The sequence below is a fragment of the Notothenia rossii genome, assembly GCF_949606895.1.
Source record: "Notothenia rossii genome assembly, chromosome: 8".
Lineage (NCBI taxonomy): Eukaryota > Metazoa > Chordata > Actinopteri > Perciformes > Nototheniidae > Notothenia > Notothenia rossii.
The window spans coordinates 74383527-74411328 of record NC_136906.1 but is presented as its reverse complement, the minus strand read 5'-3'; the positions used below and the strand labels follow the sequence as shown (position 1 = coordinate 74411328).

The window sequence follows — 27802 nt, the reverse complement described above, 5'->3', positions numbered from 1 at the left end:
TATTCCTCATCTCTTTTCATATTAAAACCGTTGAAACCACAATATTTGAAGATGCTAACTCCCGGGGAGAAATTGGATTTTGTAACAGTTGCTCCATTTTAGAAAATAAAATATTTAGATGTTAAAGTAAAATGTAAAAATTACCTATACCATATGAGAGGATTTTCTTTTCCAGTATACCCACAACTAAAGATTGTAATAATTATCTACAACTTCAGATATTTTCCATGTAAGTTGATGATCATCGGGTCCCGAAAATGTAGTTAAAAAACAAACAAAACTTGATAACTAATTTATTTTTGCATTTAAATCACATTTACCTAGTTGTTATAGTCCTTGGATAAACACATAAAAAAATAGCATTGTCTATTTATATTTTCTAAAACACTAATGAATAATATGTAATAGAAAATGTCTATTGCAGTATCATAAATCCGTACATTGTGCGGCTTATTCTTGCTTGATGGAAATTAGCTCAAAGCTAAATCTGGCACTGTTACGCTTGACACATTTGAATGTTTTAAGTGTTCATTATTGTGCATTGTCCCTGCCAAATAAACGATTAAATAAAAAAAGAGTCCCTTTTTATGTGGACATATGCTAATTGTCAGGTGTACATTTGTCTACTGTGACATGTTTACATGCTGCAGCTGCTCTTTTCAGTGTATGCACACAAACCTATACCACACTACAGGAAAGGGAAAACCCATTAAAGTACAATAGGGCCTCTTTAAGCTTACAATCTTCATCCCTCTCAAGTCCCTGTTTGTCTTTCAGGGTTTTATTATTTTTTCTCTAATCTATTGTTGTTGGGGTTTTCAAAGATGTCCAGGTTGCTTTTGAGCGTGCTGCCGCTGCTGCTGGAGTTTGAACCCTGAGCGCCACTGGCTGTCTCTCCAGAGTGGCTGCTCCTGTAGTAGTAGATGAACAGGAAGAAACCTGCCAGGTGATAAACAAACAAAAAAGACAAGTTCAACATATGAAATGTATTTGTATTGCTACTTTACACTTATTAATCTGTCTGTTTTAATTGTGTTCATATTGTTACAATTGTATATCTTAAAAAATGCTTTATATAAATGTGAACTGTAACACTACTGTATAATGTGTTTGTGGCAGCATGTGTGTGGTTGCTCATGCATTGTTAAGCACTTCCTCCTGGATGAACAAATAACATTTGTTTGCTTGTTGTCAAATATTACATATATTATTTAAACCCCCATAACAAAACACTGTGCTATATAACATGTGTACAATTATTTAGTGGGAATGCTGTTAACAGCATTCCAACTAACTGTTATTCTACGCACGAAAAGTATATTATTCCGCCGACTTATTTTGCCGCGCTTCTCCTCCCGCATTGAACATCGCAGAAACTCTGTTCAAACATCAAAACGTTCAGCTCGGTCGGGAATCGATGGCTATTACTTTTCTCATTCATAACTTTCATAATTCCAGAGATACATCCCATAATTCATCAAATTTTTAACATTGAAGTCAATGGAGAAATTCTTCAACTTCAACAAATCTTCATGCGACTTCAACTGCTAACTGTTCATTCATACTTTCACTCAGAAACCTCATTCCAACTTTAAAATGTTACACATCTTTCTGACATTGTTCGTGTAACACAACTTTTAAATCTGATTCTTACTTTTAGAGATATTAAACATTGTTCAGACCTTGTTCTTGAGGTTTTCTTCACATTTTAACATTAGCTAGAGTGCGTGATGTCACAGCTAGAGGGTAGAAAATCATGGAATGTGCCTTCATATATTTTTTTTAAACTGCCATAATTCCCAAACCCTACATTCTTGAGACATCATTTTTCATGATAAACGTAGGAAAACATCTCGTAGCTTGAAAAATGACAAATAATTAAGCAAAAAATAATTAAACAAAATACTTTTTGAGGGCATGAAGTGACAAAAACGTTCAACATTCCTCCATTAAACCCCATTGTAATTTCAGGCAGATATTTCCTCACGGCAGCAGCTGCACACCTTTAGTTAAACTGCCCAAAAGGCCACATTATTAACCCGAAACTACACAAAAATTACACTTCAGATAATCAACTTCCTTCACATGCTTCACGTTTTGAAATTTCACAGATATCTGTTATGGTTCTTCCACAAAACGTTCACATGTAAGATGTTTATCTCTCATTCAGAACAATGAAGCCTTTGATCTCTTCAGAGCTCGTTAGCTCAACTATAAACACCTGTGTAATGGAACACGATGATGTCATCACTCCAACTGACTTCAGATAGCAGTGTGCAAACAGTCCAGCCGTGAAAAGACATCTACGGGACAGTTTTGAGATTTCTTCATATGCCGTTGCCATGGCAACACAATGCTCGCCTTGAAACACCGTTTTCCTTATAACTTCAGTGAAAATACTCCAAATAGCCTAGAACTTCACAGGTTTGGTAAAGATGCAGCCATCAACGCATCTAAGCGTAGTATGGGATGTCATCAAATGCCGTTGCCATGGCGACGGACCACTCGCCATGAAACACGATGTGGCTGTAAGTCCCATTGACACGGTCCAATCGTCCACCAATCTTCACTTGTATATCACCGGTCCATGCCTCGACAGCTCTACGCCAATTCTGAGATCTCACCATATGCCGTTTCCATGAAGACATAAAACATGATGTCGCTATAAATCCTATGAAATTTAAAAAAAGTGCTCAAACTTCACATGTGTGCTAACAGTCCAGCCGTGAAAAGACATCTACGGGACAGTTTTGAGATTTCTTCAAATGCCGTTGCCATGGCAACACAATGCTCGCCTTGAAACACGGTTTTCTCATAACTTCAGTGAAAATACTCCAAATAGCCTAGAACTTCACAGGTTTGGTAACGATGCAGCCATCAACGCATCTAAGCGTAGTATGGGGTGTCATCAAATGCCGTTGCCATGGCGACGGACCACTCGCCATGAAACACGATGTGGCTGTAAGTCCCATTGACACGGTCCAATCGTCCCCCAATCTTCACTTGTATAACACCGGTCCATGCCTCGACAGCTCTACGCCAATTCTGAGATCTCACCATATGCCGTTTCCATGGAAACGCATCCCTCGACATAAAACATAATGTCGCTATAACTCCTATGAAATTTTAAAAAAGTGCTCAAACTTCACATGTGTGCTAACAGTCCAGCCGTGAAAAGACATATACGGGACAGTTTTGAGATTTCTTCAAATGCCGTTGCCATGGCAACACAATGCTCGCCTTGAAACACGGTTTTCTCATAACTTCAGTGAAAATACTCCAAATAGCCTAGAACTTCACAGGTTTGGTAACGATGCAGCCATCAACGCATCTAAGCGTAGTATGGGGTGTCATCAAATGCCGTTGCCATGGCGACGGACCACTCGCCATGAAACACGATGTGGCTGTAAGTCCCATCGACACGGTCCAATCGTCCCCCAATCTTCACTTGTGTATCACCGGTCCATGCCTCGACAGCTCTACGCCAATTCTGAAATCTCACCATATGCCATTTCCATGGAAACGCATCCCTCGACATAAAACATGATGTCGCTATAACTCCTATGAAATTTTAAAAAAGTGCTCAAACTTCACATGTGTGCTAACAGCCCAGCCGTGAAGACATATACGGGACAGTTTTGAGGTTTCTTCAAATGCCGTTGCCATGGCAATACAATGCTCGCCATGAAACACGGCTTTCTCATAACTTCAGTGAAACTGCTTCAAACTTCAAAGGTTTGGTAACAATGCAGCCATCAACGCATCTAAGCGTATTATGGGGTGTCATCAAATGCCGTTGCCATGGCGACAGACAACTCGCCATGAAACAGGATGTTGCTGTAAGTCCAATCGTCCCCCAATCTTCACTTGTATTTCACCGGTCCATGCCTCAACAGCTCTACGCCAAATCTGAGATCTCACCATAAGCCGTTTCCATGGAAACGCATCCCTCGCCATAAAACGTGATGTCGCTATAACTCCAATGAAAATGTTCAAAAAGTGCTCAAACTTCACATGTGTACTAATAGTCCAGCCGTGAAGACATCTACAGGACAGTTTTGAGATTTCTTCAAATGCCGTTGCCATGGCAACACAATGCTCGCCTTGAAACACAGTTTTCAAAAAACTTCAGTGAAAATACTCCGAACAGCCCAAAACTTCTCAGGTTTGGTAACGATGCAGCCATCAACGCATCTAAGCGTATTATGGGGTGTCGTCAAATGCCGTTGCAATGGCGACAGATCATTCGCCATCAAGTTAGTTCATAAGTTTGCAGTTCAAATATTCTGCTGCTTTTCCAAGTTTACTTTCTTTTCTTCTCTCATCACACATTCAAGCCCCCTGTGTTCATGTATCATTTCGATCTAAATTCTTCACTTTCTTCTTACACATTACAATTCAGCATAGCAGTTTAACGTCAGGTTTTCAGCATAAAGCATTCCCACTAGCAATTTCTTCAGGAATTGCATTCTCTAGTTATTATTAATGTTCGATAAAAGTGCAATTACGTAACTACCAATACGGTTTTTGCACTATACTAAATACTGTTAATATTTACATTAATTATGTGACATCTATGTTTTTTCTGTAGTTATTGAATTGCTCTTTTTACTGCACTGTTAGTGTACAGTTTTATTATTATTGTACTGCTGTGTTTATTGTATTTTTGTAACTCTGGCACAACAATTTCCTTCGTGATGAATAAAGTCCTATCTTATCTCTTATTTGATCTAAACCAGCATAATACTGTTAATTTAAATCTAAAAACTAATGTTTAAATTAGGACTCAAGTTTTTCTTTTAAATACAACAGAGCAATAAATAAATAAATTATCCTAAATTCGTTATTACCTTGGAAAGAATTGAGGATGGTGAAAATGTAGTAGGCGGGGATCTGGAGCACACCGTATGCAAAGAAGGCAAAACCCCAACCGATACCCAGCGTGCAACACAGTCCCATGATGACCCCAATACTATGGCGATTTGTGGGGACTTGTCCGTTTCTCTTGAGACGAAAAAACCAGACCATCATGACGATGAAGGCGGTGAAGGTGAAGATGAAGACCAACGCATAGTAGCCTATGTTGACGATGTAGTGCACGTCAATGTCCATTATCCAGCACCTTGGAAAATAACGATATGTCAGTAAAAGAAGGGAAGCGTGGCTGCCGTTTAATATAATAATAATAATAAACATGATTATATATGAATAACTTGTTTACAAAATGCATTACATACAATAAAACCAAAGGCTACCTAAAAAAAAACGCATACAAGCTAACAAAGGATACAACATACAATTAAGAACACTGCATAGCATGAACATAGGAAGTTATTAACAAATACAACTATATAAAATGATGTTTTAAATTCGTTTACATTAAGTCCTGCATGGAAACTGATCCTCTATTATAAGATGCTGGACATTAAATGTGAATTCACACACTCACATGGCCACGTTGTCTTCAGGGTTATCAGTGTAGATCACTTGTTCACCATATTTTCCTAAGATGAGCAGGACAGTCACAACTACACCTGGTAGTGCTGGAAATGGAGAAAGAAAATGACCCATCATGGTGAGGAGAAATACAAGCAATAGTAGATTCTAACTGGTCGAAGACAAGCACAGCTCCAAGTATATTTGTGTAGGGAGGCTGTGGCTCAGTGGGTAGTGCGCTGAACTTGGTATCAGGGGGTAGCAAGTTTGAGTCCCACTGCAGTCAGCATGTCGTTGTGTCCCTACGCAAGACACTTCACCCTAAATTGCTCCTGTGGGGATTGTACAGAATGTATGCAAGTTGCTTTGGATAAAAGCGTCTAACAAGTCAAGTCAAATGTAATGTAATGTAAATAGAGCCTATGTTGAATATTGCCTTTTCATATGAGACATTGTGAATGGGGGAAATAGAGTGATTTATTGTCACATATTATGGTGCATTTTCAGGTTAAACAGTAAGATGTTGAACTCACCCCAGCTGATGATGGAGACCTTGAGTATGTAGTGAGGGGTTACAACCTTGCCTCCGACGTGCAGCTGCAGGCAGAGGTGGAACGCCTGCACAGCAAACCAAGTGAACGTGGCCAACATGGAGTAGTGCATGACAGCCGCCATGATCTTACATCCCACCGCGTTCCCCCCTTTGGCCACAAAGTTGTTGATGAGGAACGAGAAATTCAGCAGGTACAAGGCTACAACCAGGTAGATGAGAATCCTTGTGGATATGCTGGCATTGGTCCTCCTGTAAAGGGTGACAAGCATATATATGTTTGCTTTTTATGATGTGTTTTTAACAAAGAATTAGGAAATAAGTGTCAGAAAATAAACATTTAGCGGTAATGTTATGACCTGGCTCAGACCAAGTTGTTTATTAAAGCAAGTGATTCAAATTAATCAAGTGCAAAACAAGTAAAGCATGAGGTGTGAGCGTCAGTGGTATCAGTAATGTAACTGCAGGGTGAGGATTGCATGAACATGTATGTTGAAGTGCACAAAGTAAAACAACTGAAATAACTAATAACATATCCGAACCGGGTGCCTGTATCAGAAAGCAGATAGGAGCATAAAGGCTTTAAGTAACTGCAGGGCACCAGACCCAGGTGCCCTGAGTTACTGCAATCAACGCAGCTGGATGCAGCACAGCCACACCCTCTCCAGATGACCCCACAGGGGCCACAGCTTCAACTAGCTTTGATTATCATTTCCTCAGTTTATACTATTGTAAAGTGCTTTGGTTTTCGGACTACTCTCTGCTCCATAGCTTCTATTGATAACTGGACTCAAACTAGTAAAACATACATTTAAGGTATCTTGATATTCACAATTTATGACACTTTTAATTGCGCCCCACTGCATTTCATAAATAAATATTGGACTTCCTAAGCCTCTACTTTTCTTACTATTACAAATCTAGATTTAGCTGAGTTTGGGTAACTGTGACGGCATCTATTAATTATTTAATACATTTTCAAACCCCCCCCCCCAAACACATTTATTAATTACAAAAATAACTGATTAACCTATAATGAAAATAATCATCATACATTTATAACAGGATTCAAACGCGTCTTAAAACACAAATCATAATCTAATTATTTAATTGTATCTACACCCTTTTTGCCCTCACATACCCATATTATTTTTATTTTAATACGCATTCATTGGAAAGACATCCCAGATGAATGAAGCCACAGTCTCAACAGTCTCATTTCCCTACAGCGAATGTGTTCTCTAAACATAGCGCAGTGTTTCCTGTTCTGGAGAGCAGACACATTTACATGATTTTACAGGACATTAACCGCAGAGATCACGGACAACAACCAGAGGTTTTTCTGTTTTGTTTACTTGGTGTTTTACACTGTTGCACTCCAGCAATAGAAAATAACAAATGAAGACGGCACACATGTGTAACTTGGTTGTAACTGTCGATTGATTTCTATCTCTTTTTTTCTACTAATTGGGATTGAAAACAAGATTTTGACAGGAAACATCTCAGTATGAATGCTCAAAGAAATTTGAAAACTTGCAGACAAATAACCTGAATACTCATATATCTCCACATATTAAGAGGGTTTTCATTCTGCAGCCTAAAAAAGGCACACATGGTGGTACTCTTGGACTGAGTACATTCTTTTTATAATGCAAGACTCGTTTTAGTCAAACAAAATATTACTCAAAGAATAAATGATTGAGTAATGTTACTATGGAATACTATACATACGCATGCAGGCTAAAGATGAGATTTATGAGATGTATAATTACCTCAGAAGAGAGTGCATGAAGAGGACTATGGAGAGGAAGAACAAGGAAAAGCCACAGCCGACCTGGGTGATCGTGGTGAGGTTCTTCAGGTCAGAACTAGATATGGTCACATTAGGAGGAGCCTGCAAAAAGAGCAAACATTAAACTTTCCTCACAGGGATTTGCATTTGTAGTCAGAATGGTGTATTATTTGTATTAAGGAGCTGTGAAATGTAGGTTCATATTTGTATTGTGTGCTTCTAGTCTATTGTGACATGTCTCCATGCTTTAATGTTCAAAAAGCTCTTTATTTTTCCTATGATTGGTTAGCTGGCCAGCTCTGTTCTGATTGGTCAACCGCTTAGAGATGTCCCGCCCCTCAGCGTGTCACTCACAATGTGTTGGAGCGCTTTCCAATAGAAGCACAAGTGTTATATAGTGATGTCACTATGTTACAGAATTAAACAAAGAAACGTTTGGATTTCAGCCTTTGCAGACCTTTTACATGCACATAAACCTACATAACACAGGAAAGAAAAAAAAGAAATAAGCATAATAGGGAATCTTTAAAGGAAAACAAAGGCGTAAATACAGAGTGCAGTTTAGACCATCATACAGAGGAATGTCCAAATATGTTTGGTCCACAAGGAAGATCAAGATCAGTATGGTATGAAAATATAATCAAAGACATACCAACAAAATAGCAAAAAATGTCAAATGCGAACACTGGCACATGATGTTGTTCCCCTTTTGTATCGTCTCACACCCGTAATCGGTCCAGTTTGGTCGGCTTCCTTAAAGACAGAAACACAGGAGTAAACAGTGAAGAGGTGAAGCTGCTTAAACATTAAACCCAGACGTGATGTGAAGTGTCTTTATTCTTTTGTGTGTGTCAGACAAAGAATAAAAAAGATAGTTTTTTGTACAGAATAATGTGTGCAGCTTCCAAGTAATGATGCCTATTCACTGTTTATCTTGCTGTCAGTGGCGGCACCAGGGTATGGCTGGGGTAGGCTACAGCCATACAAATAAATGGCTTAGCCCCACATTAGCCCCACCATGAAAAATGATGTTAAAGTAAGCATGTTGAGAACACGGATTGCGAAAATATACCGGTCGTGTCCACAACACACAAACTGATCCTGCTGTTATAACAAGTGCACGTTACTGATGCAATATGGTTGAGACCATTCGGGTTTATTATCGAAGAGGGGTGCAAGGAATAGTCTAAGAAGTAGTGGGGGAGTTTTATACACTAAAGGTGTGGATATTCTCTCGCGTTATAATATCAGCGCGGCCGCAGTCAGATCAAAATGCCTCATAATGCAATTTTGAATAGACCTACAGCCAATCAGAGCAACGAAACGTTGGGTCTGCGTCATGCCTTACTGATTGAGATCAGTCGGAACCGCCATTCAGTTAGTGATGGGATTTATGGCTCTTTGAAGGGAGCCGGATTTTATGGCTCCGTTCCTTTCAAAGAGCCGTTCAAAAGAGCCGTTCAAAAGAGCCGTTTTTTTTGGCGGGGTTACTTGGTTTGTCTGTGAAATAATCACCAGGATAATGATTGACTGTATTGCCAGACCTAATGTCAATAATCTGCTTTGTAAACACGACACAAGGTGGCGCCATATCCATGTCATTCATGTCCGTGAATGTACTACTTTGAATTTACCCTCCGTATTTGTTAAGTAAATAAAGTTGCCTTGCCTTGAATGAAATTCACGCAACTCTTAATATTAGATACTGTGTTTTTAAGTGGCGATGGAGATCATTTGTTGGCCCTGCTTTAAAGGATATTTTGCCTTTACAAATGGTGCGCTTTTTTGGTTGAAGTGCATCAAAATGCTGCTGCGTTTTCGCCTTTGGCTCATTTTCCATCCGAAAAACACGTCGTCTACCTGTCCTGTAGCCTACCACTTGTTATGACTTCTCTCTCTCGCGTATTCCGTTAAGACCCACCCCATCTCACTCCTCCTGCTGAAACCTACTAATCAGAGTAGGGGCGGGTCTTCACAGAATACGTTTGGGGAACAAAATCAAGCTTTTTAACAGGCGAGTGTATTTTGGCAGGCAGTGAGTGCGGACTAACAATTGAACGATAACAAGAACGGCTCTCACCAAGTACGACTCGGTTCCCCTCGTTCATACCAAAGAGCCGTTCAAAAGAATCGGCTCGTTCGCGACCGACACATCACTACATTCAGTATCCCCATTGGATCTTCAACGTGTACTATCATCATACTTTCCAACCTTTAGACGTCAGAAATCGGGAGCATTTCAAAATGCAAAATTGGGGGGGGGGGGGGGAGGGTGCTAGTGGATCGCCGGAGCTGTTAGATTAACATTAACATGCTTATTGTAGTTCTAAGTGCACTGCCTTGCGGCCTGTAGCACCATGTGTGGGCTGGACCTTTATTTTGACCTGTATTTTACAGGAAAGGAGTGAGCAGAGGGTGGAGTAGTTGTCGATTCTTGTTCCGTTTTCTGTGACTATCTGCCTCACCCTCTCAGACTTTGAGTTGCGCGCGCTACTAAAGAGACGTGTTACCATGGAAACCAAACAATGGTGTCGCTGTATTAAAGTCAGAGTGGAAACAGTCGTGTGTAAATCTGATTTTGTCAGAAATCGGGAGAAATGCGGGAGAAATATGACCCCGGGAGGAAACCGGGAGAGGGCAATGAAATCGGGAGTCTCCCGCGAAAATCGGGAGGGTTGACATGTATGACTATCATACCTCACGTTCACATTGATCCCTTTTAATTACTACAAGACAAATGTGCCGTTTTATTTCATAGAGTTCCATTTTGATTGAGACAGGGAAATAATCTAAATCTCACGCGTGGCGTTTTTCACTGTCAAGGGGGGCGATATAGCGTGTATGTAATTACATTGCAAATACTTGTGGGGGAAACTTCTGTGTAGCAATGCAGGAGGAGTCACCGACTCAGGAAGGAGACACGGGAAGAACAGGAGCTTTGTGTCAAACACTGATGGTTTATTTGGAGCTTCGGCCGGAGAATTCACATCACAAGTCCAAGAGCCAGAGGTTCTGACTTCACGGTACAGTTGCCACGTCAATTCTGAAGAACTCTACCCCAGACCCATGTATTTAGCTCAGAGCCGACCCGACCCATTAAGCGACATAAGTGGCCGCTTAGGGCCCCATAGCCACTAAGGGGCCCCCTAGCAAAACAATTTTTTTTTTTTTAATTTAAATTTTTTAATTTAAAAAATAAATAAATCTCAGTACACCGTCGCCGTGATAAGTTTGTTTAATTAATTGTGTTAATATGCCTAGATTGCCTACTCTCAAAGGCATGTATTATATTATTGAGTCAATAATATAATACATTAACCATGCTTTAACTGAACCTCATCATGACACAAGAGAGGACGACAGGATTGTAATTTCCCGTGTTCAGTGAATGCAACAGAGGCTAGACACCAGACCAACCAGAGAGTTGAATGGAAAAAAACATCTGTCTTATTGGCTGACAGGTACCTATCCTGTGAGCTGTGACAATGTATAAAATTAACTGTCAGTCAGGCTCAGAGTTTTTGAAGATGGACATAAGAAAAAAAATTCATAAAATATACGACAATTCTCAAGTGGTGGCTCACACAACAACCCCAGAGCCACCGCTTGAGCCAGGTAAACAAGGTATGTAAATGTCAGTAAACTTCCAAGTTATGCGAACATGTAAGCAAAGCATAAATTACAGCTACGTTGACGTTACTTTGAATCGCGGGGGTAAGCTAAACCTTTAGCAAGTAGCTATAGCTAGCCAGATATATAAATAAACACTTTGTCATACAATCTAAATGTAATGTTTTTTAGCGTTACCTGGTAATTTCAAAGAAAGCTCTCTGGGAAATGTTGACTTACTGTTCGACATGAAGCTAGAAGCTACCTTACAGTACACAGTTGATCCGGAGTCCTGTCAGTTAAAGTGTTTCATAGTTAGCTTAGCTAAGCATCAACCTAGCACTGAAATATATGGATGTTATGTGACAGTATTTCTGAGAAAAAGTCAGCTGAAATGGTGGCATAGTTGCCACTGCTTTACGTGTCAAAAGCATGTTTGAACGTATTTGCAGCAGTAAATTTGGCTGTTGGCCACTGACGTTGCCATAACAACACCTGAATTTAAATGTGCAACCTCTTTTTGTGACAGATTTTTGCGAGAAATTATAATTCTTCTGAATGATATTCCTATTGACAGCTAGTTTCTATGTGAACATTATGAGATGGACAGCCAGAGAGAATAAATGAAAAACAGTTATGAAATACTATATGACAAAAAAAGTATACAGTTTAAGTGATTTGTAAAATATCCATACAGAAAAATCTGTTAACAGTTCTGTTTCATATGGGTGTTGAGAGATGTATCCATAGATCTCTTAATTTTGTGCAACAGATTGATGCTTTTAACTTCAATATTTAAAAAGAAAATCTTCCCGGGGAGCATGCCCCCGGACCCCCCTAGAGGAGGTGAGGACCCCCTTAGAGTAGGTTAGGTCCACTGTGTTTACATGCTAATTTATACAATACGTGTGCTTATGCTAACATCATAAGACAAAAGTTGGTTCCGTGTTGTGTGTAGTGAGAACGTGCTGATGGGGGCCCCCAAGCCAAAGCTCGCTTAGGGCCCCCAAAAGTCTAGGGCCGGCCCTGATTTAGCTAGTTCAGAGAGAATAATCAACATGCTGCATAACAAGATAGAATCATAACACCTCTATCAGCTGACGCCAACAGGCAGGAACAGGGAGACAGAACACTGAGAGCACAGCAGCCAAGGTTACAGGTGCGTGTGCTCAGTCAGGACAGTTTGAACTGATAAACTGGGTTAACGTTATGGACCTTGGAAAATATTTCCCCAACAATACTGATTTGAGCCCCACCACTGTATGGGTTAGCCCTACCATAGATTACCCAAGAAAAATACTCTGGCGCCGCCACTGCTTGCTGTTAAGATTATAGTTATTTTCCACAGCCCTCATGGGACTAGTTATAGTAGATAAGAGAGATTTAACTAATACAATGAGCATTATTGTGTCCCAGTGTAGCAGTAGGCCATGGCCGTACAGTATGACTCTGAAACTGGAGCAGCCAGTTTGAATTAAGCAATCATTATTTGTATAATTTACATGTGATTTTCCTACTGTGACATGTGAGAATTTCTTGAGAAAGAAAGTCCTTTTACATAGACAACCATTTTATTTTGTGATATTTGATGTTCTATTTTAATCTGCTCTTCAATTATGGGGCAAAGCAGCAGTTTCTATCTGCAACCTTTGAACCAACGAAATTACACAACATTTCCACTAGGAGAAATGGGCTGTTTGTGTGTTTTTATTTGCATCGTTTTTCAAATTGCAGCGCATTTCTCCATTGTTTTGGGCCATTGTAGCACGTTTGCACCTGTCGGCCACCATTTAAAGCAATTTTTACAATAAAAAAATAATACTTGGGCCAACTTATTACAGAGAAACATCAAACTGCATTGCATTTATTTCAAGCAATATCTTATATCAACTTGCAGATAAGTAAAAGGACAATACCTTCACCATTCCAAGATTGACAAGAGGGATATCCTTCCTGTAAGAAAAACACCAGGACTAAATGGATGGTTGACAAACTCAAGTATATCTTCAAAGAGGCACTTTTTTTTTACTCACGTAGGTAACGTTTCGAAAATGGATGGACATTTTGTGTGTGAGATTGGAGATGTTGGTTCCCATTTCAACTGCTAGGACTTCATTGCCTAAAACGGTGCTGTTCAGCTCATCCTGAAATAAGAAATAAAGCCACATGATCAAATGTGTGGGGTGCCTTTACTGTATCATTAGGCGCGTTCACACCAAGTACTTTTCCCACAAAGGTTCCTGAGAACTACGATTTAGTTGCGTTCACACCAAAAAGTCCCAGGAACTAAATTAGTTCTAGAGAACCTTTTTTACCCCCTTTTCAGTCCCTATAGAGAGCAGGGACTTTCATGGGAGAAAAAGGTTCCTGTGTCTGATTGGCTGGGCGGAATGCAAACCACGCCCGTCAAACTCCCAAAAATGTTTGTGAAGCCGCCATTTTATTATTCTCGCATTGCTTTATTAGCATTAGCATTAGCCCAGCGCAGAAACACGGAGAGACTAACTTATGACAACTCAAAATAAAACATGGGAGCGGTGGAGATGAGGAGGTGTCGGCGTTCTGGCCGTTTACTCGGAAAGCTTCAGTAGAAGCTGCTGGGAGTCCCAGCAGCTTCTACTGAAGCCAGTCCCTAACTCCGGGGACTTCCGGCCGGGGATTTTGGGCGCCAGTATATGCCGTGAAGTTGTTTGCGGCCTGCCATTAAATCCAAAGCAGAAGAAGAAGAAGTGACGTCAGCGGCTTCATTTGCCTAATCCACCCCCAGGAACTAATTTCCGGTGTGAACGCGATCTGTACTTAGTTCATGAGAACTAAAGAGTTCTCAGGAACCTTTGTGGGAAAAGTACTTGGTTTGAACGTGCCTATTGAAAATCAATTGAGATATTGGTACTTACCGAAGCCAGATTGTTGAATCGGAAAAGAGCGACAAATGGAACTGTTATGTTCAAACTCTCAGCCTTTTCAAATGCTTCCTTGGGCACTGACACACTTCTGGAAAATTTGGCGAGATAATCACTGTTTTCTACTATCTGCAGGGAAGAACAGAACAATTGTGTTGAGTCCTGGATCCAATTACAATGCAGGGAATTAGTATTTAGGTAACAAGTATGTGGGATTGGATTTGATCCTTCTACTTCACTCTTGGAAAGAAAACCAGTAAGAGATAAGGTTTATCAAAAACTAAAATGAGAAAACTTAATAAACTAAACGACATATTTCACCACTCTCCATTAAGCAGGTGGCCGAGATAATCACCATCATCCCGAAACATGGCCTACATTCTTTCTGAAGTTCGTAAGGAGTAGAAACTGTAACACATGTAGGTCAAATAAAAGTGGTGCACCCACATTCATGCTTTCATTTGGGGAATTATAAGTTAAGCTGATTTCTTCTATGTCCTCGAGATCCGGTTTCTTCAATAAGACTCCTGAAATTCCTTCTGCCACAGACACCGCAGCAGAATTCCCTTCGAAGGAGGTGATGAAGTCGGCCATGTTGTTCATGATTTCACTGTTGTCAGTTGGAAGAAAATCAAATGTATTTAGAATATAGAGTTTCACACGCATTTATAAAAGTCAATACCTGGATGTACACATTACATCATGTTTGACATAACCCTTGCATAAAGGCATAACCTTTGACAATAAAAACCAAGATGTGTGACCACATGGCCATATCAGCATAACATTATCTATTATATCAATCCTTCAATCAAAAGCTCTGACTTCAACAATGTAGTTCTTACTCTTTGCTACCTGTTGAGCCATGTTCTCATGTTTTACCTATTGGACATTGCTGCTGTGATATGGAGCACTGCAGTGTTTTTTCAGAAATGCATTTAAAAATTATTGTTATTCTTATTATTGACAAACTGTAAAAAAAACAATTTGTTTTTCATGAGGGTTTTTTCAAACTTACTGGCATTAAAAGTTTAAATGTTCTCAAAATCAGTTAATATTTGTTATTTGTCTCAACACTGATGTTGGTTAAGATATTTTACTCAGTGTTTATGACAATATTTTTGATATATTAGTGTCCTGGGAGTACCTTGTATGGTTAATTCGTACACAAACAGAAATGTAGGCTTGCTGTTATTAAAAGGAATTATTTCTGGAAGCTGTGACTTCCCGGAGTTTTGACAGCAGTTACAGAGTTACAGTTTTTGCATTTCTATTTGTGTACAAACAAACCAGATGTTAATGAGTTAGCGTTAGGTGTGCTGCAAGGCACATTATGATCTCTGGAAACTTTCCAGTAGTGTTTTCTTTTTATCTCACTATCATATAGAAAGCAAGCAAACAATTCCTTTAACGATTGAATGCAGCGTGTCTTACTTCGCTTGGGCAGCACCGACTTTTCCTCCGTCTTCAATTAATGTTTTATTCCATTTAAGATTTTTCTCAGGCTTTTTCTCTGGATTATCACATTTGAAGCAGTTTTCGATTGTATTTGTGAGGTTGATGATGTACTTCTCCTTGATTTTTGGATCTGAAAGGAAAGGAGTTTCATTTCAAACATCTGAGTCAAAGATACTGCAGCGGGTACCAGTTTGTTCCACTTCAAACCAGTTTTAACAGCATGATGATCATAATACTGGGCAAAACAGACAGAAATCAGAGGAGACATTACACATTCATACATTATATCATACTTTTAATCAAGTACGTTACTTAAGTACAATTTCAGAAGTACATCGTGTACTTTTACTCCACTACATGTATTTAATATATTTAGTTACTTTGCAGAATTGGATGAATGATGTGAAATATAATCAGCTCTTAAATCAGACTTTAGTTCCAGCTGGAGTAAATTCACAAGCTACCCTGCAGTATAGAAAGTCATTCAAACTAGCTGCAGCTTTACCAGCTTTGATAACACTTTAATGCATCAATAATTATTATCAAAACATGATATATATATTATTCGAAAATTGGCCAATCTATGTACTTTAACTATATTTTGATGCTAATACTTTTACTTGAGTAACATTTGCAATGCCAGACTGTTACTTCTAACAGAGTGTTACTACACTGTGGTATTTCTACGTTTACTTAAGTAAAATATATGAGTACTTCTACCAGCTCTGTTCTTTGCTTATCTGAAGGGAACTTACCAATTTTGCTGCAGACTTCTTTATTATATCTGGTTTTTTTACACATTTCCTTTGTCTTGAAACATCTAACCTGGCAAGGTCCTATTAAGGAAAACAGTGAAGAAGAAAAAGGCTCACAATTATAGAAGCACATCACTTTAGAAAGTACACATGTGAAATGATTTGACCCTGTCTGTAAAAGTAACTTGAAGTTATCAAATCACTACCTGGTTCTACTTGGGATGGTAAAGAAATGGACTTTGATTAAAAGTGACGTTATTTATCATTCCAATATTTTCACTATATCAGATTTCAGGATAAACTGTGAAAATGAATTATTTTACCTTCGCCAGTGTAATTGTAGGTGCAATTTAGATTTGGATCTGTGAGAAAATGAACAGTAACACATTAACTTTACACACACACACACACACACACACACACACACACACACACACACACACACACACACACACACACACACACACACACACACACACACACACACACACACACACACACAGTTGTGTAATATCACCTTTCATAGGAGTTGATGTAGTGTTGCACCTTCCTGTCAGGACAAACATACTGAAATTCCTTTTGGTATGCCAATTTGAGACGAGCAGTAGCTGAGAACCATCATGTTGAACCATTTGGAACAATTTCTCCTCAGAGATTTCTGTTGAATAACAACAGACACACAGTTACATTTTATTCTGTTAAAAATACGAATGTGAACTTGTTTAAAATGCAGTATGTGTGTGACGAGCGGTTTTTGCTCACCTGCTTGAGATGTGTTTTCTTGCAGAAATACAATGCAACGGGGATCTGTTGAGAGGTAAAGAAAACAAAATGCATGGTCAAGTTTATTTATTTATCAGATTTAAACCAATGTTCTACAAAAACATTAACAGAAATAAGACATATAGTACAAAAGCAACACATTTTAAAATGACATGAAATACAAGTAGTAATAATAATAATACTAAACAGACATTTAAGAGCTCAGTAAATAGACACAAAAACAAGATAAATAGAATCAGATAGGTAATACACATGAATACCACTGCTGTAATATAATAAAAGTCTGAGGAAAGCAGAAACACCTTTAGCTCTGATTTATTTTATAAGTTAGACTTACGTTCTTTGCGGTTATTAGCAGTTATAAGCGTCTCAATCCAATTGATAAACCATTTCCCTGGAGACAGAATTGCAGCCTGGTTATTTCACTCAGTAAATCCACATTTCTCTTACATCTCTTCCATACTTTTTCACAATAATTCATAGCAGTATTCCAAACATTGAATTACTCATAAAGAAAATGTAACTTTTTCAAACGATACAATCTGAATCTCCATGGGCAAAGTGTAATAGATTTTAAAAAAGCAAAAAAACAAGATAACTAAGTTTGTATTAATTGTCTTTAAAGCATATCTCAGTCAGAAGTAATTACTATCGGTAACACTTTATATTAAGGTACACAAATTAACCATCAACTAGTTGTTAATTAACATGCATATTATCAGTATATTGGCTCTTTATTAGTCATTATAAAACACTTATTAATGCCTTATTCTACATGACCATATTCTACAAGTAATATGCCATTAGTTGAGAGTTTTTGCCTGAATAACCCTCTAATTAGTGCTTGCTTGTCTATTGCAAGTAAGGAAGTTTTTGTCCATGAGTTTTGGTCTTAATATGCTCAATATGGGCCTAATAAGGCAGTGGTACCACAAGAATAGTAATTCTCCCATAATAACACTTAACAAATATGATCTATTCTTATGTAACAAGACATTAAACTATAAGTGTTAATTGTGTCTAAATAACTCAAAATTAGGTATTTATATCTAAGAACATGTTCCCTATTTTAAAGTGAAGTCTTGTTCTTAACCAATAAGCTAGTTTGACTCTAATTGACCTGAACAGGTTCCCTATTCTAAAGTTGCCTCCTCCCCGTTGAGGGATCGCCAGTCACTGGTACTGTTATTTTGGGGGTTGCGGGCTGAAAAGTTTGGGAACCCCTGCTTTAGAGAATCCGACTGCACTTTCACTATCCGACGTGTTTATGATGCGCCAGCGGACGTCATAAATGTGCGTCTGCTGCTGTGGGGAAACTATGGAAACTACAGATTTCTATACAGCGGACTACTACATGGATGTATAATAAGTACGACGGACCAGGGGCGGATCTAGAACAATATTCATTGGGTGGCAAGAGGGTGGAAGGAGACTTTAAGGGGGGGCATCCCCTGGCAGAAGTATATGCTGATTTAATCGCAGTCATATCAATCAATGTTAACTTGGAAAGCCACAATATTGAAACACTCAATAACATTAGGTGACATTATTGTGGCACATCAGTAAATCCTTAAATATAAATATATAAGATGGCAGACATAATTTAATGAATTTTAAATGAACAATAACTGAATGAGTTTGTTTCACTCTTTGACCAGCAGGGGTACCAAATCTATGCAGACTGCTGCAATAAGTACATTAATTAACTGTCTCATCGATGTTTGTCTGAATTAATAATATTAACAATCATATAATTCCTATCAGCTGTCAATCACTTTTATGATTCACATATTCAGTGTTATTAAACTGTTAATGGAAAAAAGTTAATGATGAATGTTCCTCAAGATGCTTGCTCAAATATTCAAAGGAACAGTTCAGCGCCCCACAACTTTACTGCAAGCAGTTACAACCTTGACTTTACATCTGAAAGAACACACATTAAAGAAGTGACTAACTGCATCAGTTAGGGTTAAAAAAACGTGTATTCAGCTAAAACATAATACATCGCTGCAGTTATGATCCAGTGGAAAGTCCTCACCTACTGGCCTATAATCAAAGTGGTTACTTTGTTTTGGCTGGGCAGTGTAGTTTTACACACGTCTTATTTGACTTTCTCAGGACTTAAAACTGTTTTTTTGGGGGCCGACCCCCACAAAGAAAAAAAGATATATACACACATACAAGGTCCTCATCTTAACGTTTTTTTATGATCACCCGTGAGCAGAGCATCAAGTTGGCATGCCTATAACAGCTGAATGCGGCGATTACCATCTTGTTCAGCAAAACGCCTCACAAACTGATTAAGATCTAAAGCTTTAGTGCGTTTTGATTCAATGCTGAGTACAGCCAAACGTGACAGTCTCTTCTCTGTCATTGTAGACTGCAAATACCTAATTTCTTCCGTCTACTTTGGTCCGAATGCTTCTCGTTTAGCGCCGTCCAGTTAAAATGAAATCGCCGCCAATCATATTTCAAGGCTCGCGCCAGGGCCGGGGAAGGGGTTACAAAGCTTGCGTCTTGTGCTGCATTCACTTGCACTCGGACATTAGAGATTTTCTCTCATAAAGGTCCGATGAGCCAAAATGTTTCTTTCAAAACAAAGCTGCAACAGGGGTGGCAAGGCCTATTTTTAGGGTGGCAGTTGCCACAACATGCCACCCTGGTAGATCCGCCCCTGGAGGGGTGCAAGGAATAGTCCAAGTAGTGGGGGAGTTTTATACAATATGTGTAAAACATAAAGATAAAAAGGTTTAAAAAAGTTATTGTCTAATGTTTTAAGGAGGTGACGCTACTCAGCCAATCAAATCGGTGCAGTCAGTGAGTCAGCACGATAGATTCAAACACACACAGAGAGACGAGACAAGAGGAGAGAAACAGGCGGAGTAATTTCAAATGGCGGAAGGTAGACAGCGAAAGCAGAGCATTTAATGACATGTTCTCTTACTGGACCTCTTTGAAATGCAATTGAATAACCCTGCATTATAACAAAGATAATAATAATAATAATAATAATAATAATAATAATAATAATTGGGAGGGGGGGGCGCGGCTGTCCTTATGTTCTCTGAGGGGGGGCTCACCTTCCCACACTTTGAAAACCCCTGCTTTATATAGTACAATTTACCAGTTGGAGCAGTGTTTCCAGAAGGTTGACCAGTGACTTCCACCTCACACAGTGTCAGGGTTTTCATTTGTCCAGGAATTACAATGTTTACATACTGGCCTTCCATTCCATTGCAAACAAATGTTTTTGAGTCCCCAGCTGCGATAGATGAGATAACAGCACATCTGGTGAAAGAAACAGGAAAATATCAGTAAATTATTTAGATAACCAATTATATCTTTCTCTATAACTTTCAGAGGAAAGCTAACATTTGTAAATCTTGTATAAGGCAGATAGTGCTGTTACCTGTGATTGGCGTTGCCATTGTCATCGAGGGAATTCCCAATGCGGATCTCAGCACCATTGATCCTTTTGTGGATGTCTTGTCTGTTGGTGATGGTGACATTGTTGATTTTATATCTCTTTAGGAGGTCAAGTCTCCACCAGGGTTTGATTTCTCCTTTTGTGTGTGTACAGGATCTCTTATCATATGTGCTGGCACGATTTCCATCAATGGCTCTTTCGGGGACACCCGTCTTCCACAAGGAGGACTGATTCACGTTTCCACCTTTAGCAATATTAGTAGCTGAAGAAAGTAACAACAACATGTGTTATGAAACATAGTTTGAGTTAATCACAGAAGTTGTACCTGTATTCATCTGACCAGAGATGAAAATGAACAGGCAGTTGCCATATTTTATTGAACCTTTCGTGTGACTATTTGCTTTCTATTGGATCCTTTATATCAGTGGTTTTCAAAGTGTGAGGCTATGAAGGTAGATATGGTGCAACATGCGAGAGCGTATAAAACCTGATGTGAGCACTTGCAGAAATTAAATCTGAGCTTGTGTGCATACATTTATACTTGTATAAAAATATCCACGTATCTGTGAACCAAATTTGAAATAAAAATGAACTTAGTGATGAAATGTTCACATTTAGAAAAATATATATTTTTTAAATATATTTTCCATTACAACTGCAACTTGCGATTTGGTCGAATCTCTGCGGCCTTGACTTTTGCTACACTTCTTGCGATGAATGTGTCCCTAAAGTCATTTTCACCGGTCGATATGGGGGGAGGGAGGGGGTTGGAGCGAAGGGGAGGAGGAGGGGTGCAGGGGCGGATCTAGACAAATATTCACATCTGTCTGTGGAACGCTCTCCCCGACCACATGAGAGCATCACAGACCGTGGAGGTTTTTTAAAAAGGCCTCAAAACCCACCTCTTCAATAGAGCCTTTCCCTAGACCTTTTACTTATTTATTATCACCCTTTTATCTTATTGTATTCTTTTTACTTATTTATTTTTATTTATTGCTTTTTATTCTTTTTACGATGTTAGAACTTCGGGATTTGAATGCAAATATGAAGTGCTTTATAAATTAAAGCCATTATTATTATTATTATTATTATTATTATATTCATGGGGTGGCAAGAGGGTGGCAGATGTTTGTCTGAATTAATATGATAATATTAACAATCATATCATTCCTATCAGCTGTCAATCACTTTTATGATTCACATATTCAGTGTTATTATTAAATAAACTATATTTTTTGGAGCAGTTAATCATGAATGTTCCTCAAGATGCTTGCTCACCCTCCTTCAAATTTGAAAGACAAGTAATTACGATCATAGATCAAAATTCTAAAGATTCAAAGGAACAGTTCAGCACCCCACAACTTTACTGCAAACAGTTACAACCTTGTAATAGATTTTTTTAAAAGCAAAAAAATAAGATAACTTAAAGAAGATTGATGTTTTTTTCTGTTATTGAACCAATGCAATGTTGTCTAGTACTTTATTACTTACAGTAGTTCATGGCCAAACAAGTGGTCTGACCTTATGATTGAGACTGGTGGCTAATCCCAGCCCAGCAAAATGTACTTAGAGAGAGACAGTTCCAGACAACTGCATGTGTACTACACAGCTAAATAATGAGTTTAATTTTCTTTCAAGCATATCTCAGTCAGAAGTAATTACTATCATTCCTAATAAATACACTCACCTGGAAGACCTCCCATATACTGGCTCCTGTTTCCTGTACAGACAGTACCTGTAGGTGATACATTAGTGATTTTAGATTAGATTAGATTCAACTTCATTATCTTTTCACAGAGTTCTATAAATATAGAGTACAGTACGGTAAATAATACGCTGAATATGAACACTAGATATGTACAAAATGGCAGAGGTGGGAAGTAACTAAGTACATTTACCCAAATACTGTACTTAAGTACAATTTTGAGATACTTGTACTTTACTTGAGTATTTCCATGTTATGCTATTTTGTACTTCTACTCCACTACATTTCAGAGGTAAATGGTGTATTTTCACTCCACTACATTTATTGAATACCTTTAGTTACTTTACAGATTTGGATTAATGATGTGAAATATAATCAAGTGTTAAATCAGACTTTAGTTCCACCTGGAGTAAATTCACAAGCTACCAGGGGCGGACTGGGACTACAAATCAGCCTGGGACTCTCGGCCGGCCCACTTCGGTACCACCGGCCCACCTCGGTACCGCAAGTAAATACTGCTTGTAAATTGTCGACGGGGGGCGCTAGTGACTTACCCGACCGGCCCACCTCGGTGCCGCAAGTAAATACCGCTAGTAAATACCGCTAGTAAGTACAGCTAGTAAATTGTCGAGGGGGAGGGGGGTGGTGCTAGTGACTTATCCGTCTGGCCCACATCGTCCGACCGGCCCACTTCAGTACCGGCCCATCGGGATTCGTCCCGAACGTCCCGATGGCCAGTCCGCTCCTGCAAGTTACCCTGCAGTTTACAAAGTCATTCAAACTAGCTGCACCTTTACCAGCTTTGATGACACTTTAATGATCAATCATTATTAAACATGTCATATATATTATTCTGAAATGGACCAGTCTGCACAATCACTACTTTTACATTTGGTACTTTGAGTTTATTTTGATGCTAATACTTTTCTACTTTTACTAGAGTAACATTTTGATTGAAGGACTTTTACTTGAGTATTTCTACACTCTGTTATTTCTACTTTTACTGAAGTACAAGATCTGAGTACTTCTCACACCTCTGCAAAATAGACAGCAGTAAAATTATAAATACACAAAAAAATAAAAATAAAAATATTTGGTATTGACGAGGTTGGACAACCGCACTTCTAACAATCCAAACTATCCCTAAAAGTGAACACTTTCATAACAGATGGTTTACTCCTAACCTTTTACAGAAGTGCAGATATCCAAAGGCAGCATACATAATGACAAAAATATCACAAAATACACAATATGTAATTACATTAAAAACAAACATTACATTATCTTCACTCATCAGAAGTACCCTACATTGATACTAAAAAATATGCTGCTGTTCCTCATTATTTTACCAGTGTAAAAACATAAATATAGCTTTTAGATACAAATAAAGCTGTAAATGTGCACCCTTCCTTCCAGACTTTATTAGGATGTTTTAACAACCACCAACATCTACTGTTATTAAATGTTTATTATAGTTTAGACTCACCATCCTCCCAAACGGTTCGTGCATCGGTGAAGAAATTGACGTTTTCTTGAACAACGAAATGCTTGTTTGTCCCCTTTGCTAAGCATTTTTCATATTTTATTAATTCCTCTTTCTGTTGGTGATCGAAGTCACTGGCTAAATAAAATCAGATAAGAAGTTAAATATTGCCATATTATTACACAATTATTTTTTACACATTATAATATTTATATCAGATTAGAGGATTATGTCTTCTATTTTCATGATTAAATATGTCAAGAGAATATTTCAATGTGATATTTGCTGGACTTTAGTGTTAGGAAATCATGTCAACTTACCAACAGGATGAATCCACAGCAGGCCCGCAAATACAACGCAAATCTTCCAGCTCATGATCTTTCAATGGCACTAAGTCTCGATCAGGGTGCGGGATCCATTCACTGCTGCACAGGACTCATAGCAAGTATTGTTCCAAATTAAAGCACTGCTTCTCCAACAAGACACATCTACTTTAACTCCTACCTCTCTCTGGTTGAGTCAGGTCAAAGCAGCATCATTTACCAAAAGCAACTGAACCGGATGGCCACACGAATATGTTGTAAGACTGACTTTGCATAGCTACCTGCTGCAGGCACAATCATTTTGTTTGCAAATTCACAGTACCTAAAGATTCCTTCGTGCAGAAATAAGCAAAATATCCTGATGTTTAGATAAACATCTTGGCACTATGTAAATTAATCAACCCGGTATCACGGCAAGACGTGAACATGTAACGATTTACCATGCTGGGAGACGTGACCCACACCCCGGCGGTAAGCCTTCGGTGCACTTGGTGGCCGCGAAGTTCGTCTGGGGGGGGCTGAAGAAGGACGTGAGGACTTGGGCTGATCAGTGCGTGGCTTTTCAGCGCGCTGAGGTGCACCGCCACACGAAGGCCCCTTTAGAGCGTTTCCTGGTGCCTGAGAGGAGGTTTGACCACGTCAACATCGACCTGGTTGGTCCATCACCCTCCTCTCGGGGCTTTTCCTACCTCCTCACCATGGTGGACAGGATGACCCGTTGGCCGGAGGCGGTCCCTCTCGTGTCAACATCGGCCGCTGACATAGCCCGGGCTTTCATTGCGACGTGGGTGTGTCGGTTTAGCACCCCATCAGACATTTCCTCGGACTGGGGTTCACAGTTCACATCCGAGCTCTGGAACGCCGTGTCAAGTGGTTTGGGGGTAAAGCTTCACAGGACTACCGCTTGCCACCCTCAGGCTAACGGCCTCTGTGAACGGTTCCATCGCTCCATGAAGGCGGCCCTCAAGGCCGGCGGCCCTCAAGGCCGGCGGCCCTCAAGCCGGCGGCCCTCAAGGCCGGCCTGACGGACGGTAATTGGGTCGACAAGCTGCTTTGGGTGATGCTGGGCCTGAGGACCGCGCCTAAGGAGGATCTGCAGTGCTCCACGGCCGAGATGGTCTATGGTCAGCAGCTGAGGGTTCCGGGGGATTTCCTCCCCAACGCATCGGCTCTCTGGTCGGCGACGGCCCAGCGGGCTTACCTGCAGGACGCCGCTGAGGCCTTTGCTCCGATCCCCACTGCTCGGGCACGGAACTCAGGTGTCCCGAGTTCCCGTGGAGCTCCGCTCAGCGGGGCATGTGTTCATCCGGTGGCAGGGCCGAGCACGTCTCTGTGGACCGAGTGAAGGCTGCTCACCTGGACTTGGACCAGCCGGTGGTGCTGGCTTGACCTCCGCTACGGGGCCGCCTCCCGGCCTCGACCCCTGTCACAGAATTGGGGCCTGCGGTTCCGGTCCCATCTCTTCCAGTGGCCGTCCCTTCAGGGGTCGCCTCCCCGCCCAGAAAGGGAAGCCAGCTGGAGGAGACTGACCCGGGGAGTCGCATGGAGACTTCAGAGGAGGCCCCAAGGAGAAGGGTCCCCCTCCTGCTGCTCCCCTCTCTGTGGAGTTCTGACGGTCCGTTGAAGCTCTCCGAGGAAACTCCTGACTCGAGGCTCTGTGGGGAAGCTTCCCTCCCCCCATGGCCCCCAGAGGTTTGCTCCTCTTCGGCTCCTCGTAGAGCCCGTCTCCCGACGCTCCTCCGCTGGACCCGTTCCTGCCCGCGCTGCTCTCCGACGGCTTCTTCTTCCTCTCCTCCTGCGAACGCTTCACCTGGTACCAGTCGGTGTCTTTCTTCAGATGGCCCTGTCCGCAGCGGCAGGAGCAGAACCTGAAGGCCAGGTCGTAGCCCTTCTTGGTCCACATGTTCTGCCGGCACTGCTTCTCGTTCCAGGAGCGCGCCTGGCCGATGCAGTTGAACTGGATCAGGATGGAGCTCTCCACTCGTAGAAGCACTGAATATGCATCCAGTTGCCGTACGGGCAGAGCTCGCTACTGCAGAGAACGCGCTGATAGTCGTCCTTCTCCAGGTCATATTATTGTATATAGTTGAGTTTTGACAGCATCCATCAAACTAGATTTGTCGCCTTAATGGTCTGTTTTCTAATATTTCTGTGTTTCTGAACCACGTCTGTGTCTGCATATAATGTTCGTATTTAGTTTCGTGATTTTAAATGGGAATTAAATCATTTGAGTGTTCCCAAAGAACCCGTGTTCTGCAGTTTGTGTGGGCCTACTGTACTGTTGCACAGTTTACTGTAGAAACTATGTCCAGGACAAGGTATTTGGAAGTTTTGGAAGATTCATAGCTAACCACACTGAAGATTATGGAGGTATTGATCAGTCTTCTCATATCTCTAACATCACCAGAAGTCATAATTTAAGGGATCATTTCTCAAAATTGTCCCCGTTTATTCACCATTACAATAGCCTCACCTAAAATAATTTCCACCAGCCGTCAATGCGTGTGTGTAATATTGTACTGAATCTTAGACTGGATTTTCTATTGAGAAGTCAATTACTTATCATTTGTTAGAAAATAATGTGACAAGAATCAGAATCAGAATACTTTTATTCATCCCACAGAGGGGAAATGTACATTTGTGACAGCAGAAAAGAGCCAAAGACATGCTTAATGTTAACTAAGAAGCATGCATTAAAACAATTAAGCAAAACAAGTTTGTAATAATCACCACTTTTTTTATTATGTGGTATTGTCTCTTGACATTACATATTCTCCCTATTGTTTTTCATGTAGTTCTTTCTTTTCATCAAATTGTTGTCCACTTTTTTGCTTACTCTGTAAGCCTTTTGGTGTCTTTTTTGTTTTATAAGATTGTGCAAAGTGTTCTTCTATTTTTTGCTTTGGTACCACTTTACAATAAGACTACCCTTATAAAGGGTTCCTAAAGGGTTTATAATTAGGTTATGAATTAGTTTGTAAACACTTTATTAATCATTAAGAACCATTTATAAACCAGTTCCAACAGTTTTCATACGTCAACACAGGCTCACTATTTGGCAAGATGACTAAGCCTTATATTGGCTACTTAGCGGGAATCAACTCGGTGAGCAACAGATACCAAGGATGCTGGCTGATGAAGAAGACAAAGTAAGCTAGGTAGCCAATATAAGGCTTAGCAGTACAGAGAAATGTGGGCTCACTATTTGGCAAGCAACCGGTCACAGTTGCCCTGTTTATCTCATGTCTTATAAAAGCTTATTAATGATACATATAAAAACCGGTCTGAAAATGAGCTGATCAGATTTTACCCACTTAATGATGTCATAACGATGTTTTGGCTTGTGTAACCATTAGCCAATCGGCAACCAAGGTAACCCCCCCACCCCACACACACCTTATCACCTGAATGTCGTGAAAGAAACAACATGCTCCCGGCCCGTTCATTGCAAACTCTCCGGAGGGAAGTTTATTCACAAATAACCCTCTCTGGAAAATCCTAAATTGTGGAATAATTTCCTGTCCTCCTCCAAAAAACGACCAAATAGGTCGATTGTTTAAGCAGCTTAGAGCTTAGAC

The 27802-nt window shown here is 40.0% G+C and overlaps 1 protein-coding gene and 1 pseudogene across 2 annotated transcripts; both read right to left on the bottom strand.

Moving 5' to 3' along the window:
* Positions 1 to 144: 144 nt before the first annotated feature.
* Positions 145 to 24419, bottom strand: LOC307016013 (uncharacterized protein). The gene is made up of 21 exons (XM_079645058.1): positions 24222 to 24419; positions 23905 to 24039; positions 22401 to 22448; positions 20696 to 20975; positions 20411 to 20574; positions 17624 to 17680; positions 17266 to 17310; positions 17021 to 17161; positions 16827 to 16865; positions 16504 to 16584; positions 15725 to 15878; positions 14738 to 14900; positions 14285 to 14419; positions 13421 to 13531; positions 13304 to 13340; positions 8431 to 8531; positions 7759 to 7880; positions 5970 to 6238; positions 5450 to 5543; positions 4851 to 5122; positions 145 to 939 (listed from the first exon to the last, which is right to left on the bottom strand). The coding sequence occupies exons 1-21, from the start codon at positions 24274 to 24276 to the stop codon at positions 785 to 787; spliced, it is 2658 nt and encodes an 885-aa protein (XP_079501184.1). The 5' UTR covers positions 24277 to 24419; the 3' UTR covers positions 145 to 784.
* Positions 24420 to 25650: 1231 nt separating this feature from the next.
* LOC307016275 (headcase protein homolog) lies at positions 25651 to 26297 on the bottom strand (annotated as a pseudogene). Its single transcript has one exon. The product of its transcript is annotated as a headcase protein homolog (transcript).
* Between the last annotated feature and the right edge of the window lie 1505 nt (positions 26298 to 27802).